A 14,991-nucleotide genomic window follows, 5' to 3' on the forward strand; every position below is an offset into this window, starting at 1 on the left:
AGGAAAGATGATGGTAATCCCAGCAGAGCTACCTTCAAAACTTGTTTGTATTTAGTTATGAGAAGTGATATGTTGTACGGATTGTAGAGAGCTTATTTTTCTTTCAAAACCACAGTCCAGCTGCACAAAGCAGAGGTCAAGCAGGATCCTGAACATATCTTCCTCAAGTATTTTAGAAGGGAAACACATTTTCTTGAGTATTGTTTTTCCCCAAAAGTTTCTTAGAAAAGCTGAGGTTTAATACATATTTGAAATAACATCATAATAATGCTTTCAAAACACAAGCTAAATAACTGCACTCTTGGTATATTGCAAACCAATCTGAATCCCTAGTAAGTTAATTCCTAACCAGGGCCCTCCATTTGGTACTAACAGTAGCTTCTGTTGATGCATGACTGAATTGTGCATATAATGTGTCCACTTTATAGAGAAATCCAATTCTAACTCACTGGGATGCCTTCTTTTAAAAATTAAAAATAATAAAATTATCCTTTTGCCAGAAGTAATGAAAACTATTAAGTGCATAGGTACTAAAAGTGACTGTAGAAGTTTAGTACTGTTCTAAGATCAAAAGCCATCCATTCTCTTCAGATAGAGAAATCTTCCCGATTTTCTCCAGACTTGGAAAAAGTGAAGTCTAACCTGCATTGCAGAAGAACAATTAATAAAAAACGTATCATGTACAGGCATCTCCACATGACTCTTATTACCCATTTTCTCTGTAAGTAAAATTTTGCTCAGCTGTAAAGCTGTCAATTTGCAGTTAATCCAAAGCTGATCAAAAATCCAGAGAATAAAAAGTACTGTAAAAATACAAAGTACTGAGTCACGAAGTAATGATTTACAGAATTCTTTCTCCCATTTTTCCTTCTTATGTCGTCTTTATTGTGGATTCTTCCATTTCATGAGAAGCTTTCAATACTTAAAGACTGTCTTATTAACATTTATAAGTAATAACCATAGCATCAGTAATAAAAATCAATACATAGAACAAGTGACTCACTAGTTTGTTGATGGTGCTCTTCTTCACTTTGGAACGGGCTGAATTCATAACTAGATATCTTGCTTTTCAATAATGAAGTCAGAACATTGTCTACCTTCTCTACAGAAGAAAATTTCAATGCCTGCTTAAAAGAAAGAAAAACCAGAAGAAAATGTTAGTGCATTTGTTGCATATGTATTTTTAACTTTATACTCAGAGTGCTGGTGAATCAAATTACTCAAAACAGTATTACGGCAAACTCTCTCTTAGTAAGAGCAACTCAATTTTTGAGAACTATAGAAATTTTAATACAAAAGAATCATGTCATTATGACCCAACTGCACATAAACACATATTATAACATATGAAGTCCAGCCATGACTTAAAAACTTCTGGATGAAGTGTAAGGACAGGAAGATTTATGTTTTACTACAGCAGTAATTCAGGGTGAGTTTAAAGATTATAGTAGCACTCTGTTACCTAAAACTTGTACATTAAGATTGTGGACTTGCTTAGGTAGGAAACAGTTTCAGTTTCATCAGCCAACACATAACTTTGTTGACAGAACAAGAAACTGGTATCAACCAGGTAGATCGGCTTCCTACTAAACAGGTAGTCTTTAGACAAGAGAAATTCTCACTGATTGCCAGGAGATTTTTGAGTGCCTCTTTCTGGACAGAAGGTCAAGATCTATGCCTAACAACTTTCAAGGTAGCCATAACTAAACATTTATTTGCCTGGCCTGACAAGAGCAGCCTGACTACGGAGATTTGAAGAGTAAGGATATTTTACACCAAGTACTACAGCTCTAGTCCAGTCTGCTGCACCGGGCACCAAAAGGAGCTCAGCCACAGCAGAGAAGAGCTCAGGGGGAGTTGCTTTACTCTGCTCAGGGCCAGCAGCCCTGAGTTTGCCTTCCCAAAGCTGGATTGTTGCTGGCCAAGACAATTCTGGGATCACTAAAAGGGAACATCTGCAGACATGCTTAGCATATGAACTTGGAAATAAAAAAAGCATGTCTGTGAGTGAAATGCTGAGGAGAAAAGGACAGAAGGGTCTACTTATGAAATCTGAAGTTTAATTCCCAAGACTGTTAAAAGGGAGTAAGAAAAGTAAGTATGACATGATCAGAAAATGTTGAATGCAGAGGCAGGATTTAATTTCATCCAACTCCTACCAAGAATTAGAAGATAAGTTTATGCAGGTAGGAAGCTAACAATATGATTGTTTATTTTTCCCATAATTAACCCTGGCCCTTCCAATATTAAGACAGATAAAAACCATTGCATTTCTTTTCATAATTCACTCCCTTTCTGTGCTGCCACATTATATTCTCTGTACTTTTATTCAATAATTATGAATACATACATTAATCTTCAATAAGCAAAGTAATAAGCACTAAAAAAAGACTCCACCTAGGAAAAAAAGATCTTTAAGGCTTGTTCTAGAATAAAAATCTAACCTAAGTACAAAATTTAGTATGAATTCAGAAAGCACATGCAAAACCTCCCAAGTATCTATAAAACCTCCAAACTATTAACATGAACAACAACACTATGTGTACAAGTTATTAAGAGGACTAAAATCAAAATTCAGTTAGGAAACCATACTATTTTCTCTTATTCCAAGTAGGTCTTCTTAGATATGTTATCATTACACTACCTTAATGTAGTTTGATCTAGAGTAGGACAAAACCAAGTAACAACACAGGAACTAGCTCAGATGAGTGTATGTGGCAGATCCTGTGTCTTGAAAAAAGAGGCTCAAAACCACTGGCACTCACTGAAGCAACTGTATAGTAGATATCACATTGTGCAGAGAATAAGAATTTAAGTGGGCTTCTAGACAAACTAAACTCGAAGTAATATTTTTTATCTCCATTTAAAATAGGAGGGATACCCCTTACACGTTGTGCTACCTATCTAACCCTCTCTGTTCAAAAGAAAATGAACAAACAAACAAAATCCACCCTGACGACACCCGCCTCTTATTTTCTGTCTTGAAATTCCAGAGGAGCAATTTCAGACAGAATCCATTTCAGACTGTACTGTATATCCAAGATAAATAAGCACTCCATAGTCTCTTTTCAGCAATCATTCCGGGAAATCTTGCCTACAAATCTCCTCTACTTTTTAATATGAGCTGAGACCAAAACCCTTCCTTATCCATTTTAGTCAGTCAGAAATCTGTGGAAGGAATACCTTATGAATGTATAGCTCTTACTTCACTCTGAGACAACCAAATTTACATGGAATAAAACAATGTTTCACAACCTGAGATGGAACAAGTTCTTGAACAGAGAACTCGCAGCAAAATTTCTCACACTCCAGTGACCAGCTTATCCATTTCTATGATTTACAAGTCAAGAACAATACACTTCTTATATAAAGTTATCAGTGCAATTTGCTTCAAGTTTTCCACCTCAATTTCTGGTTTTCATCTTACTCCTGGGACATAAAATCTGAAGGCTTAAGCAATGATTTAACCAGCTATGTTGTTAACTAAACTGGAACGAGGAGCTTTGTTTTGCTGCTCTTCAGCAAAGATACAAAAGGAAATAAAAGGATTAGTTAATCAAGAGGAAAAAAACAGCTATGTCTTTTATCTCACATACAGGACGGCCTGTTCCAGCATTTATGCGAAGATAACAGCTAAAACAACAGCAAAACAGAACTAGGAATAGGGCTGCTCTGCACTACCCAGCTCCATATCATAAATGTCACCTCCCCAAGAAACAATTCTGTTGAGAGACCTTTACTTTACTGCCCATTCCTGCCCCACAGCACGCGCAGACTCAAAGTATGCTGTGTTTACGTATTTTAATGCACCCTATACAGATCTCTATAGGCCCATGAAATCTTCCCAAGAAATCTCACCAACATTACAAACCTGAAGTTCATGCTGAAGCTTCACCAAAGCCAACAGAAGCAGAACTGTATTTAAAGTTGTACTTAACATTAAGCAGCCTGCAGACAACTCTGAGCCACTCAGGAGTTTGAGAAAGCCCACATTTTATCCAAATAAAGATTTTCAACACTGGAGAAAATAGGCAATAGTGCTAGTTTCCCCCTCCGTCCTTGCAGCCCCTCAGAATTAAGCTAGTGAGTTTGTAGGCAATTCTTCCCATACTCTCTGAAGCACAGCCAACTGTTCTCTGCTCCAGTACTCAAAGTCCTTCAGCAAGCACTACTGCTTGTCCCAGTCCCATCTTCCCAGCCACAGGCACTATCTCTATTTCCTCAATGCTTCTCAGAGCAACGGGACACAGCTGTGAACAGAAAAGCCCCAACTGCTGACCATCACACCTGGGCTTCCAAAAACATCCTTGAAAGAGGAGACCACCAAGTACATATTTTGCTACTTTTGTGAACAAGATTACTTAAATTCTTTAAAAACTGCTAACCAAGCCCTGAAAAAGTGTGCCACTGAAACGCAGCATCCACAGCCAGTAAATTAATATTCTACACAGGCTTTGGCAGTACTAACAAGGCTACATTTACATAAAGATGAACTTCTTCAGTAGTTCTTACATATTAGACACTACTTTATATGCACTTCCACATCTCGATTGCTTCTGCCAAAATAATGGGCTAGGTTTAAAAATCACTCAAGCATTTCTGACAATTTTAGCCAGTGATAGAATATGGACAGCTTTCATACCTAGAGGAAAAGAAAGAAACATTTTAAAATAACAGCTGTTGATGTGGCTGAGAAGATGGAAATATTAAATACAGTTTCAAAGGAAGTATCTCTGGGAATCAGGTAGAGATGCGTATCACCACATAAGTCATACAGCTATTTTACAAGTTTTCAGAGAGAAGGCTGCAGTTTATTTTCGTTCTTTTTTTCCAATATTCACTGTAACTGGAATCCTGTTTAATGACCATGATAAAAACATCCTTTTAAGATACCAAGCATCTCAGAATCATAGGAGTATTATTCAACCAAAGTTTGTCATGAAGACTTCTTCAATCTTTCTAGATATTCTAAGTCACTCAAATTAACATGGACTCAGCAACTTCAGTAATAAGGATATGACCTTAGTCTCAATTTTTTTTTTTTTTAAACCTAATAAATCTGTGCCAGGAAACCCCAACACTAAATATTTGAATCAATAATTCCATTTGGTAGGAACTCTGAGAGAAAAATCAATACAGCATATAAATCAAGCAGAATGCTGGAAAGATTAGTTGATGTAAAGTAAAACATGAAATGTGAAAAAGTTTAATTATGAATGATAAAAACCTTAAAATCAGTCAGTACATTAGGCTACTGTAACAACATAAACTCCCTAAGAGAGTTTCTTGAATGCAGAATTATGTGAGAGAACCAAAAATCATGACCTTTAGCCAACTCTTATTCTCATAGCAAATCCATTCAGCATTATGATTCAGTTACTATGATCCCAAGTCTTCCTACTTTAACATTTCAATTTTTTTCTTTCAAAACTCATGCAAAGAAACTTATTTAATTTTATTTATTTCTTCAATTACACTTGAAATACTTATTTGATTGTTTAAAATATCTTGCTGATGTTGGTAAATGCTTTTTAAATTCAGAAAGATTTGGAACAGAAAATTGCAATCCATCAGATATAGCGAAGAATTTTATCCAAGACCATGATTTGTAAAATCTTAGATTATGATTAATCAAAACCTTAGCTAATGTCAGTCTTTAATTGCTCTCTACAAACAGATTCATAAATGCCGTGGTACCATATTTTGATAGTCTCCCACTAAGATACATGAATTCACCTGACCATCACTAAAAAAAATGGATCTCTGTAATCCTATTTGCTGGGTTTTGTCTATCTCTTTGGCTCTACTGGGGGACAAAGTGGAGAATCTCAAAGGAGCTGGAAAGGTTGGCAAGACAATACAGAATACAGTGTAAGCATTTTACCAAAGCACTGTGTCTTTGGTATGAACTAATGCAGCCATTTGCTTTCATCACAGAATTTTAATAAGGAGATACTTCTCAGATTGCAAGTACTTGTGAAAATCTTGAACTTTCCTTCGAACCACAGAGTGATACTGCTTTGATCAATAATTGCTGTAAGCTTTTCTGTTTTATATCAGTTTTGTTTTCCATTGTGTTTGATTGTTACTTTGCATAGATAAACGACTGTTGCCCCAGGATACTTCTACAAATAAGCTGATAGTCTCAAAGGTTTTAATTATCCTGGTTAAAGAGAAATTACTACTACTCTTGCTACTTGATGGGAATTCTAATTAGTATCAAGCCTGTTTTGTTTTTCCTTTTGTGAACATATTTTAAAGATTAAGTTAAATTATGTTCTGTAAATCGCATCTTTATGATGTAGCTTGTTGACATTAAATCAGGAGCTCATTTTAAAAGTTTGCAGAAAAATTTTAGCTACCTAGCTAGTTAGTGTACCTCCCCCTGTGGCCCAGCAGGTACCATTAAATGAGACAAATCTTCCAACATATAGTACACTTAAAAAAGAATTACCATCCGTACACTTTGCCACAGAGTAGCCGTGACACTGTGTGGACCGTAGAGCTTACCCAGTTGAAAACATTTTCTCAACGTTCGTTTTTCAGTTACCAAAACCATAAAAATAACAGCATATAGCAGTGTCACCACATTTAAACCCTTGCTTATTATTCAGATGAGTAAAGGTGAGGAATTGTTAAACATACTTCGGGGTCATAACATTACAGCTGCATTTCCTGGTGTGCACTACTGCTCTGCACAGAATTATTTTTGCATTTGAATGTGATTTGAATTGCATGTGCTTTACTATATATAAGTCATGCTGGTTAAATGAAGGGCCAAACTCTTGAATAACACAAATAACTCTCCAGTGGAAATACCTTGTGTGTTGTAGGTATCTAGGTTACCAAGTTAGTGAAAAATTTTTAAATCATTATGGCACATTTCTTATGCATACAAGTTTAAATGAGATCTGTTAGAAGCTTACTTTGATATACTTCAAAACACAGGCTAAAAAATGATGGATACCATAAAGAATTTAAGAATACATTTGTTCTTTGAGTTGCACTATTTTCCTTGTGCAATGGCCTGTTTTCCTAGAACAGAAGTAACTCATACTCGGAAGGAATCTAGCCTCATCCTTAACAGAACACTAATAATGTAATATATCATATTTTATTAATGCTTTTGTTATGAGTGTAATGCCTTAGGTGGCAGATAAGGTATATTTGTCACAGGAAAATGAGACTGTCTGCACTGGAAACACAGACTATTATTTCTGTTCTGGCTTTGCAATTACAATATAGAGATCATGAAAGGTCTGCTTGGGCTACCGACCATTGAGCAAATAATACAGTGATACAAACAAACGAGATTCCATCCTTTCTTAATATATGCTTTCTTTTCCTGTTATTTTTTATGTGCCACTGGCAAAGAACAGGCTGCAGAGCACTGCAGTCTGCTGTGCTGATCTGAAACACAGCTCAAAACCTGATTTTTTCTAAATATATGCAAAGAATCTGCATGGCAACCAGCAAATCACATGAATGATAATTCAGCAGCTGTAAATGGACTCTACATGAACAGCAACCTACTGCCTCCCATACAAGCTATGCCAGAAAAATTTGGTTTGATGGTGAGCGAATAATAACCCTCCAAACGCAATGTGGTTTAAGATTACTTGTTTCTATTGGTTTCAGAACATACAGAAAAATAACACTTTAAATGGAGAGGGACTTTACTAATATTTGTTCTCATTTTCAACCTTTGGAATGCAGCATGTTGCTCAATGGGCATATACAGCACAAAGGATGTTTACATTACTCTCTTAACAAAACAAGAAAATGGAAAATTTTTTTTCTCTTGCCTGACTTGCTTGCAACTAGACATCTAAGAAACAGGCCTCTTAATCCTTAGTCTACTACTGAGCCATTAGAAATTACTGTGCAATCAAAAGACTGCATACTATCTCTTAATTCATTCAGGCACTTACATTCTATTTTTCTTTAATTAAAATTTGAGAAGTCAACTTACCTGACAAGTGAAAGCTATTGGGTCAGCCACTTTCTTTAAAATGGGTTCAATTTCCTCTAGTGCAGTATAGTACTCAATCTGTGCTGTCGTCTTAATGACTCCCCCACAGTAGACATTTACATATACAGGGCCAGCAGGAAAATCTTATAAAACACAAATCAGAACAGTAGCTGAAAACATTTTACAGTCCCAGACCAGAGATCTTGGGGAATGAGTAAAAGAACAGAGAATATCACAGAAAAAACAGAGTTGATGAACTGACTGGATTTGCATTTCACAGATGATTCAGTGTAGTCAGTTTATTTATTCAGGTCTTTCAGTCTAACATCACAAAGCTGGCAAAAGAAAATACATATCTTTAAATCTGTATAAAGAAAAGCTATTCTATTGCTTCACATTAGAAAGGAGATGAAAACAGAATGCTTGAAATTTCCAACAGCCCTTTGATAGACTGATGACCTATAATCAGCTCCCTTATGCCTACATGCTAAGGAAAAGTTCATTTATCACATATAGTGCAATTGCTATTCATCTTATGAAACATGTTCCTTAACTGCAGTCAAGGTTCTCAAAATCGTATTTGAGCTAGGCTGCAGAAATTGCAGTATAATGAATCCATTCCAGTTGTTTACCTCATAAAAGCCAAGGAGAGAGGCACTTGTAGTCTGTTACTTAAGTAGGACTTGCTCTGTGCATGCAGCACAAGCCTACTTTATGAGCACATTTCCCAATCCATTAGTATTTGTTGAGCCAGCCATTCTGCTGGACCATACTAGCACTGTGTTCTTAAAATACTAATCCTGCCCACAAAACGGTCAAAAAAGGGGCAATTCTGAAAATGGAGAAGAGTAATAGGGACAGAGAAACTAGACTAATAGTACATCACATTAAATCACTTAAATGGAAACTGCCCAAATGTGGGTTTAAAAAAAAAAAAAAAAAAAACAACAATATACAACATTTTTCCTATAACATCACATCAGGTGGACCGACAAAGGATACTTCAAAATTTCCACTTTTCCAAGTTTTTTCCAGGTTTTGAAACAGAAAGAAACATTGAACACAAATTATATAAGAAACATAGTTAAACTTGGGCTACAGCTCTCTGCCAATTTTTTCATATTTCATTTACTTTTCACATTTTATTTCTTCACCCACTACAGAAACCTTCTTGTGATCAACAGTGTTCTCACAAAAAAAAAAAAAAATTGGAAGAATCTTTTAAGATCTGTGCATGAGGAGTGCAGCTTTTGTTCTCTGAAATCCAGTTACAGATGGAAGTTCCCTGTTCATTACGTTCTTTCCAGTCAGGTTTTTAAAAACAAACTCTCTGCACCATCTGATAAAGAACTCAGGTCATACACGGCCATCGTCTCAGGACAGTGTTCAGGATGAAAATTACAGAATCAATTAGGCTGGAAAAGACCTCCAAGATCATTGAGTTCAACTTCTGACCAACCACCAAGCTGTCAACAAGATCATGGCACATGTGCCACATGCAGTCATTTCTTGAACATCTCCAAGGATGTGACTCCTCCACCTCCCTGGGAAACCCATTTCTATGTTTAACAAACCCTTCTGTGAAGAAATTCTTTCTGATGTCCAACCTGAACCTCTCCTGGCACAGCTTGAGGCCATGTCCTCTTGCCCTGTCACTGGTTGCCTGGGAGAAGAGACCAAACCCCACTTGGCACAGCCTCCATTCAGGTAGGTTGTAGAGAGTGACAAGCCTTTTCTCCAGGCTGAACAACGTCAGCTCCCTCAGCCACTCCTCACGTGAGTTATTCTCTAATAACTCCAGCTCCATTGCACTTCTCTGGACACAATCCAGCAACTCAGTGTCCTTCTTAAAGCATGGGGCCCAGAACTGGACACAGCACTCGACTGGTGCAAGTCTCACCAGTGCCAAGTCACAGAAATCATCAGGTCACAGAATTACCAGAACATAGCTCCAAGAAGCCACAGTGGGAAATTGTAGCCTATGTGCATGTATTTCCTCCTATCCAAGGTTATACTGCAATCATTTTGGAATAAAATATTACGTAAGTTCCTCTGGGAATTCACAGCATGCAGCCCAATAGCAAACTATACTCTGAATACACAAGTGAGAAATGTTTTAATTCTTAACTCACACCAAGAGTGGGGATAGGTGTGGTCCTTAAATCTGCACAAATCTTCTAAGAGAAACTGTTGTTAAAGAGTCGAAACTGTTATCAACTAGTTATGGATGGAGCACCAGAAAAAATCATTGGGAACTAGAAAAGACCAGTGATACAGAGAAATGGCATGAATGTGAAGAGAGAAAAGAAATTATTTCCTGCATCAGTAAGAATTATGGAGAGGAATATCACCAGATTTATTGCATTAAATATAAAATGAAACATTTAGTAATGGAGTAATAAGAAAAGAATATTAGGTTTGCATATTATGGGTGTAATTTTGAAGAATGTTAATCTGTAACTAATCAATGGCATTTTAAGACTGCCACCTGCCATTTAACCACACAAAACCAATCTAACAGAACCTAGGTTCCCATAAATCACAAAGTCTTGCTTCTCAGCATCATTAGAAGTTATGTGTGCAAAACTCATGTACAGGAAACACCCACAAAATAGCAGAAAGGGAAACTACTTGTCAGAAAAAGTGAAGGGAGTTGAAACTTTTCAGTTTTTCTTAAAGGTAAAGAATGTTTTTCATACCTAGGGCTTTCACGTATTTGACCTTCTTGTTCCAAGAGGCTGTCTGTGTTCTAATTCGTTGATTACCTGCTACGAATTCAATTTCTAGAGTTTCTTCATCTATTTCATCTTTCAACAGAATGAATATTTCACCAGGGTTCTACAAAATTAAAATGTGTTCTCATTAGTCCTTCAGAAAATTATACTGGAAGTGTAACATTATATTGAAAGTGTATTGGAAGAACTTTCCTTTACCAACAGCTTCATGCAAAAAAAAAAAATCATACTACCAAAATATGATGGTATCTCACTGCTTCCTTTAATCTTTTACTTACATAAATGACACAAGTAATGTAGGATTTTAAATTCGGCTTACATAAGAATATTTCAAAACAGTATTTTAAATGCATATGTAGGTGAATCGTTACATTTTCTAAGGCCCCTCTACTTTATAGTCTGGAAGAATGACATCCATCCTAGTAAGAATAATCTAAAATACTTTAGACACACTTAACCTCTTACAGTAAGGTGACAGTAGACAGAAGCAGCAGGTGATGTGAGACAATAGCCCTCTACTACCTCCTGAATCAGGGGGAAAATCATTCCCTTAGAACTGTACTGATCTCAACAATGAAATAATGTTTGTAAGTCATCTTTAAAAGACAGCAATAAAATCTGTGAGATTCCAGGTGCACTGCAACTTCCATACATATATAAGTGGCCACTCACTTATATAAAGGAATGCAGCACTGTATTTCGTACTTCCTCTGTTTATGCTGTCACATATTTCTCACAGCCATGCTGATTAAAAACACACATGAACATTTATGTCCACTTCATATGCATGCAGATACATACATATACATACATATAAATACTTCTGACTTAATTTAAACTCAGCCTAAGTCCATACTCATGATGCCTTAAGAGGCCTCCTAGAAACAGAGACTAGACAGGAGTAAAGGAATAAAGGTAGGTATTTATTTGAAAGGCCTTCAAAGGTACACCCTGGGGAGCCAGAGGCTACTGCCAAGATGGACCCCAAGATGGACAACAGGTCACAAGTGCTTCACACTTTTACAGGTTTGGTTAATTTGCATAGCAAGGTTAATTCTCCAATTAAAGCTTCAGTTTAATGATGTAATTCCCCTCAGCCTGACCCCCTTTCAAAGGCTTCTGGTTTATACTTTTTGGGCCTAGGACGGTCTGGGTGTCCTTGAAGAGCAGGCCCAGAGAGGCTTTGTTATGTCTGCCTAGCATGAGAGAGCAGAAGTTTACAGGCTACAAGAAACTTCAGAGTTACACATTAGGCAGCACAGAATTTGAAAAATATAAAAGTTAAAACCTCAGGCATCACTCACACAAGCCCTGTGTAATTCATGGTATGGGCACATATGCATGTATACATACACCCATCCTGGATTCTTGACGAGACAAACTCCGTATCTCTCAAGAACTGCCTGATTACTTGCTCCCTCTAAAGTATAAGGCCCAAATGACAGTAATACTTTGACTCAAGCTGCTAAATAACTCTAATAGAGCTGTCTCCAAACTACTTGCAAATCTTTTGACTGCAGTGTGGATGCAACACAAAGGCAAAATTAATCCCACTGCAGCCTTGATGTACTTTCATTTTGGTCCCTTGACAATTTTGGAAACAAATAGCAGATATAGTATGAATGAGATTGCAGCAGGAAGAGAAGAAGTACAATGACTGTTATCCCAAAGATTTTAGAAGTCTTACCTCACATGATAATCTTCTCGGAAGCACCAATATTGACTGCTCATTACTTTCTAATCTTTCAGAGAGTACCTCTGTTTTAAAAGTGAGGTTTGTTTCTTCTGATGCTCTCCTGACATCTGACAAGTTAATATCAGAGATAGTCTGGTGATCTGAAATAAATAATGTGACATGAGAACATTGTTAATAATCCTAAATCAACAAAACATGGCAATGATGTGGTTTCCAATGTATTACTCATATGGCATTTGGAGTCACCTTAAGGACAGCGCATGAAAGCCTGGCAAAATTCCTTTAATATAAATGTAATGAGGGGGCGTCCTTTGATAAAGAGCTTCCCCCTGAAGTTTTGGTCCTGCAGCATTGATTTACATGAACAGGCTCTGCACATAGGCTTTGTCTTCCTAAAACGAAAAGGGACATAACCTTTAGACTGAAATCGTTGTTTTGTAGTCTCAGAACTCTCATACACTGGATAAAATGGGATTTTTACCACTCTTCCTTTCTCTATATGTAAAGAAGCACACAAAGAATGTACAACATCAACACACCTGTCTACAGGAAGGGCTTACACGAGGGCAGTGATACCTGTAACATGGTACTATGACAGTAAGCACAGATTTCTTTGACACAAATTCCATAGTATTTGCCTGCCTTAATGGACTAAATGATGGATGGAAGGCATACATTTTTTAGTAGGATAATCTGTGTTTGGAAACGCTATGCCAGTTATACAGGTAGCTTGCAATCAGTTTCTTTTCTGTTTTGCTGCACCAGAAAACGCCCAAGAGCCTCTAGTGAATATAGTGAATCCTTCATCACTTCACAGAATTTTAATCATGAAATAGAACTGAAAACTGAATCTGCAGAGCTCTGACTAAGCCTGTGTTTTAGCAAAGGTATCCTTTACCTGCTATGTCTCAGCTGTACCATTACTCCTCCTTTCCAGACACTCTATTACCCTGTGCAAAACACTCCTGCCACCCATCTCAAAGGACTGCAGCAGCTCTTCATCATGGAGTATACACTCAGTATACTGCAGTTGGGTTATTGATATCATTTCATGCAGTTCACAGTTAAAAAATCTTGACTGGCTGGTGAGGCAATGTCCTGAGAGACATCCACACTATCTTGTATTACTGTAAATTATGAAAGACTCATAGTCAATTACATTCAAGGATACAAAGAACTTTTGATGCACATCTTCTCCTCTTAAATGGATATAGAATATTAAAGTAAATTAGCAATGGGCAGAATACAGAACAGCAGCAATTTGGCTTTGCTCAAAGAAGTACCACAGCCCTCTTCAGTTTTTTTGAAAAGACTGAGGTACACAAACCATACAGTGCTCCGAAGTGGTACAGAAACCTTTCCTGTCAGTGTCAGTACTGGCAATTTGGAATTAGTTTTCTCACTTCTTGCCTCCCTTTACTTCCCCCATATGCACCAGTTCATCTGATACAGAATGTTTCTTTTCCTTACCAATCTTGCCTTGCTTAAGGTATAGATTTAATAAAGTACCTCTGTAATAAATGTGCCTGCTAAATAAAATTATGCCATAGTATTCTATGTCAGATGTAGAATCTTTTTTATCCAGGCATACACTTTGATTGTTAGGAGAGATCTCATAAAAAATACAGACACACACATATACACACCAAAAAAAAAAAGAAAAAAGAAAAAAGAAAAAAGAAGCGTCAATTGTCCATAGTTCCTTGAGGAAGCTGAAGTTTCCTTGAACATCTAAATTAGGCTGGTTTGATGACCACCAGTAGCCAGTAAAATCTGCCCAGCCTACTCCTGCTTATATTCTCATGCCTTTAAGGCTAAATAATTCTGAACTTAAGTTGTGAATTCAGCGTAGATTTCTAAAATTTCAATGAACCTACGTGCAGATGTACTTTACTGAAGTAGCATTAATTCCATCTCCTTTAATTTACTTGAGAAATTAAATAGGCTACACTGAAAAAAGGTTATTCTGATTCTTAATGAGAACCCACACACAGTTCAATGCAGTTTAACTAATCCAGCTCAGAATATAAGCACAGTAATTTCTCTGATTATCATTGTGAAGACTAGACTTTATTTAGCACTGCCCTTCAGGAAAAGGAAGGCCTGAACTCTTGCTGAGGAAAACAGTTAGGGTATTTTACAGCAGCCTTAAGTACCTAAACAGAGCCTAAAAGAAATGTGGAGAGGGACTTTTTACAAGGGCATGTAGGGATAGGACAAGAGGGAATGGCTTCAAACTCAAAGAGGGTGGGTTTAGATTAGATGTGTTAAGAAGCAATGCCTTACAGTGAGGATGGTGAGACACCAGCACAGGTTGCCCAGCGCAGCTGCGGATGCCCCATCCCTGGCAGTGTTCAAGGCCGGGTTGGATGGGGCTCCGACCAACCTGGTCTAGTGGAAGGTGTCCATGCTTACGGCCAGGGGACTGGAACTAGATGGTCTTTAAGGTCCTGTCCAACCCAAACCTCTCTATGATTCTGTGATTATATATGCCCAGAGCACATATTTTGGGAATGTATTCACATGTTAAGTTGCTCATAAATCTTACACTTACGTACACAGAATTCACTTCAGAAGATAACTCATAT

The 14,991-nt window shown here is 37.1% G+C and overlaps 1 protein-coding gene across 1 annotated transcript in view; it reads right to left on the reverse strand.

Moving 5' to 3' along the window:
• The window catches only part of BANK1 (B cell scaffold protein with ankyrin repeats 1), a gene marked incomplete at both ends in the record, with an annotated part of 145,476 nt that overhangs the window by 94,517 nt on the left and 35,968 nt on the right, over window positions 1-14,991 (reverse strand). Inside the window, 4 exons of the mRNA XM_082281984.1 lie at window positions 1,004-1,124; window positions 7,973-8,115; window positions 10,672-10,810; window positions 12,395-12,543. Coding sequence (XP_082138110.1) covers window positions 1,004-1,124; window positions 7,973-8,115; window positions 10,672-10,810; window positions 12,395-12,543 — 552 coding nt within the window. The remainder of the gene's footprint in view (window positions 1-1,003; window positions 1,125-7,972; window positions 8,116-10,671; window positions 10,811-12,394; window positions 12,544-14,991) is intronic.

This window comes from Coloeus monedula, assembly GCF_965178545.1.
Source record: "Coloeus monedula genome assembly, chromosome: 5".
NCBI lineage: Eukaryota > Metazoa > Chordata > Aves > Passeriformes > Corvidae > Coloeus > Coloeus monedula.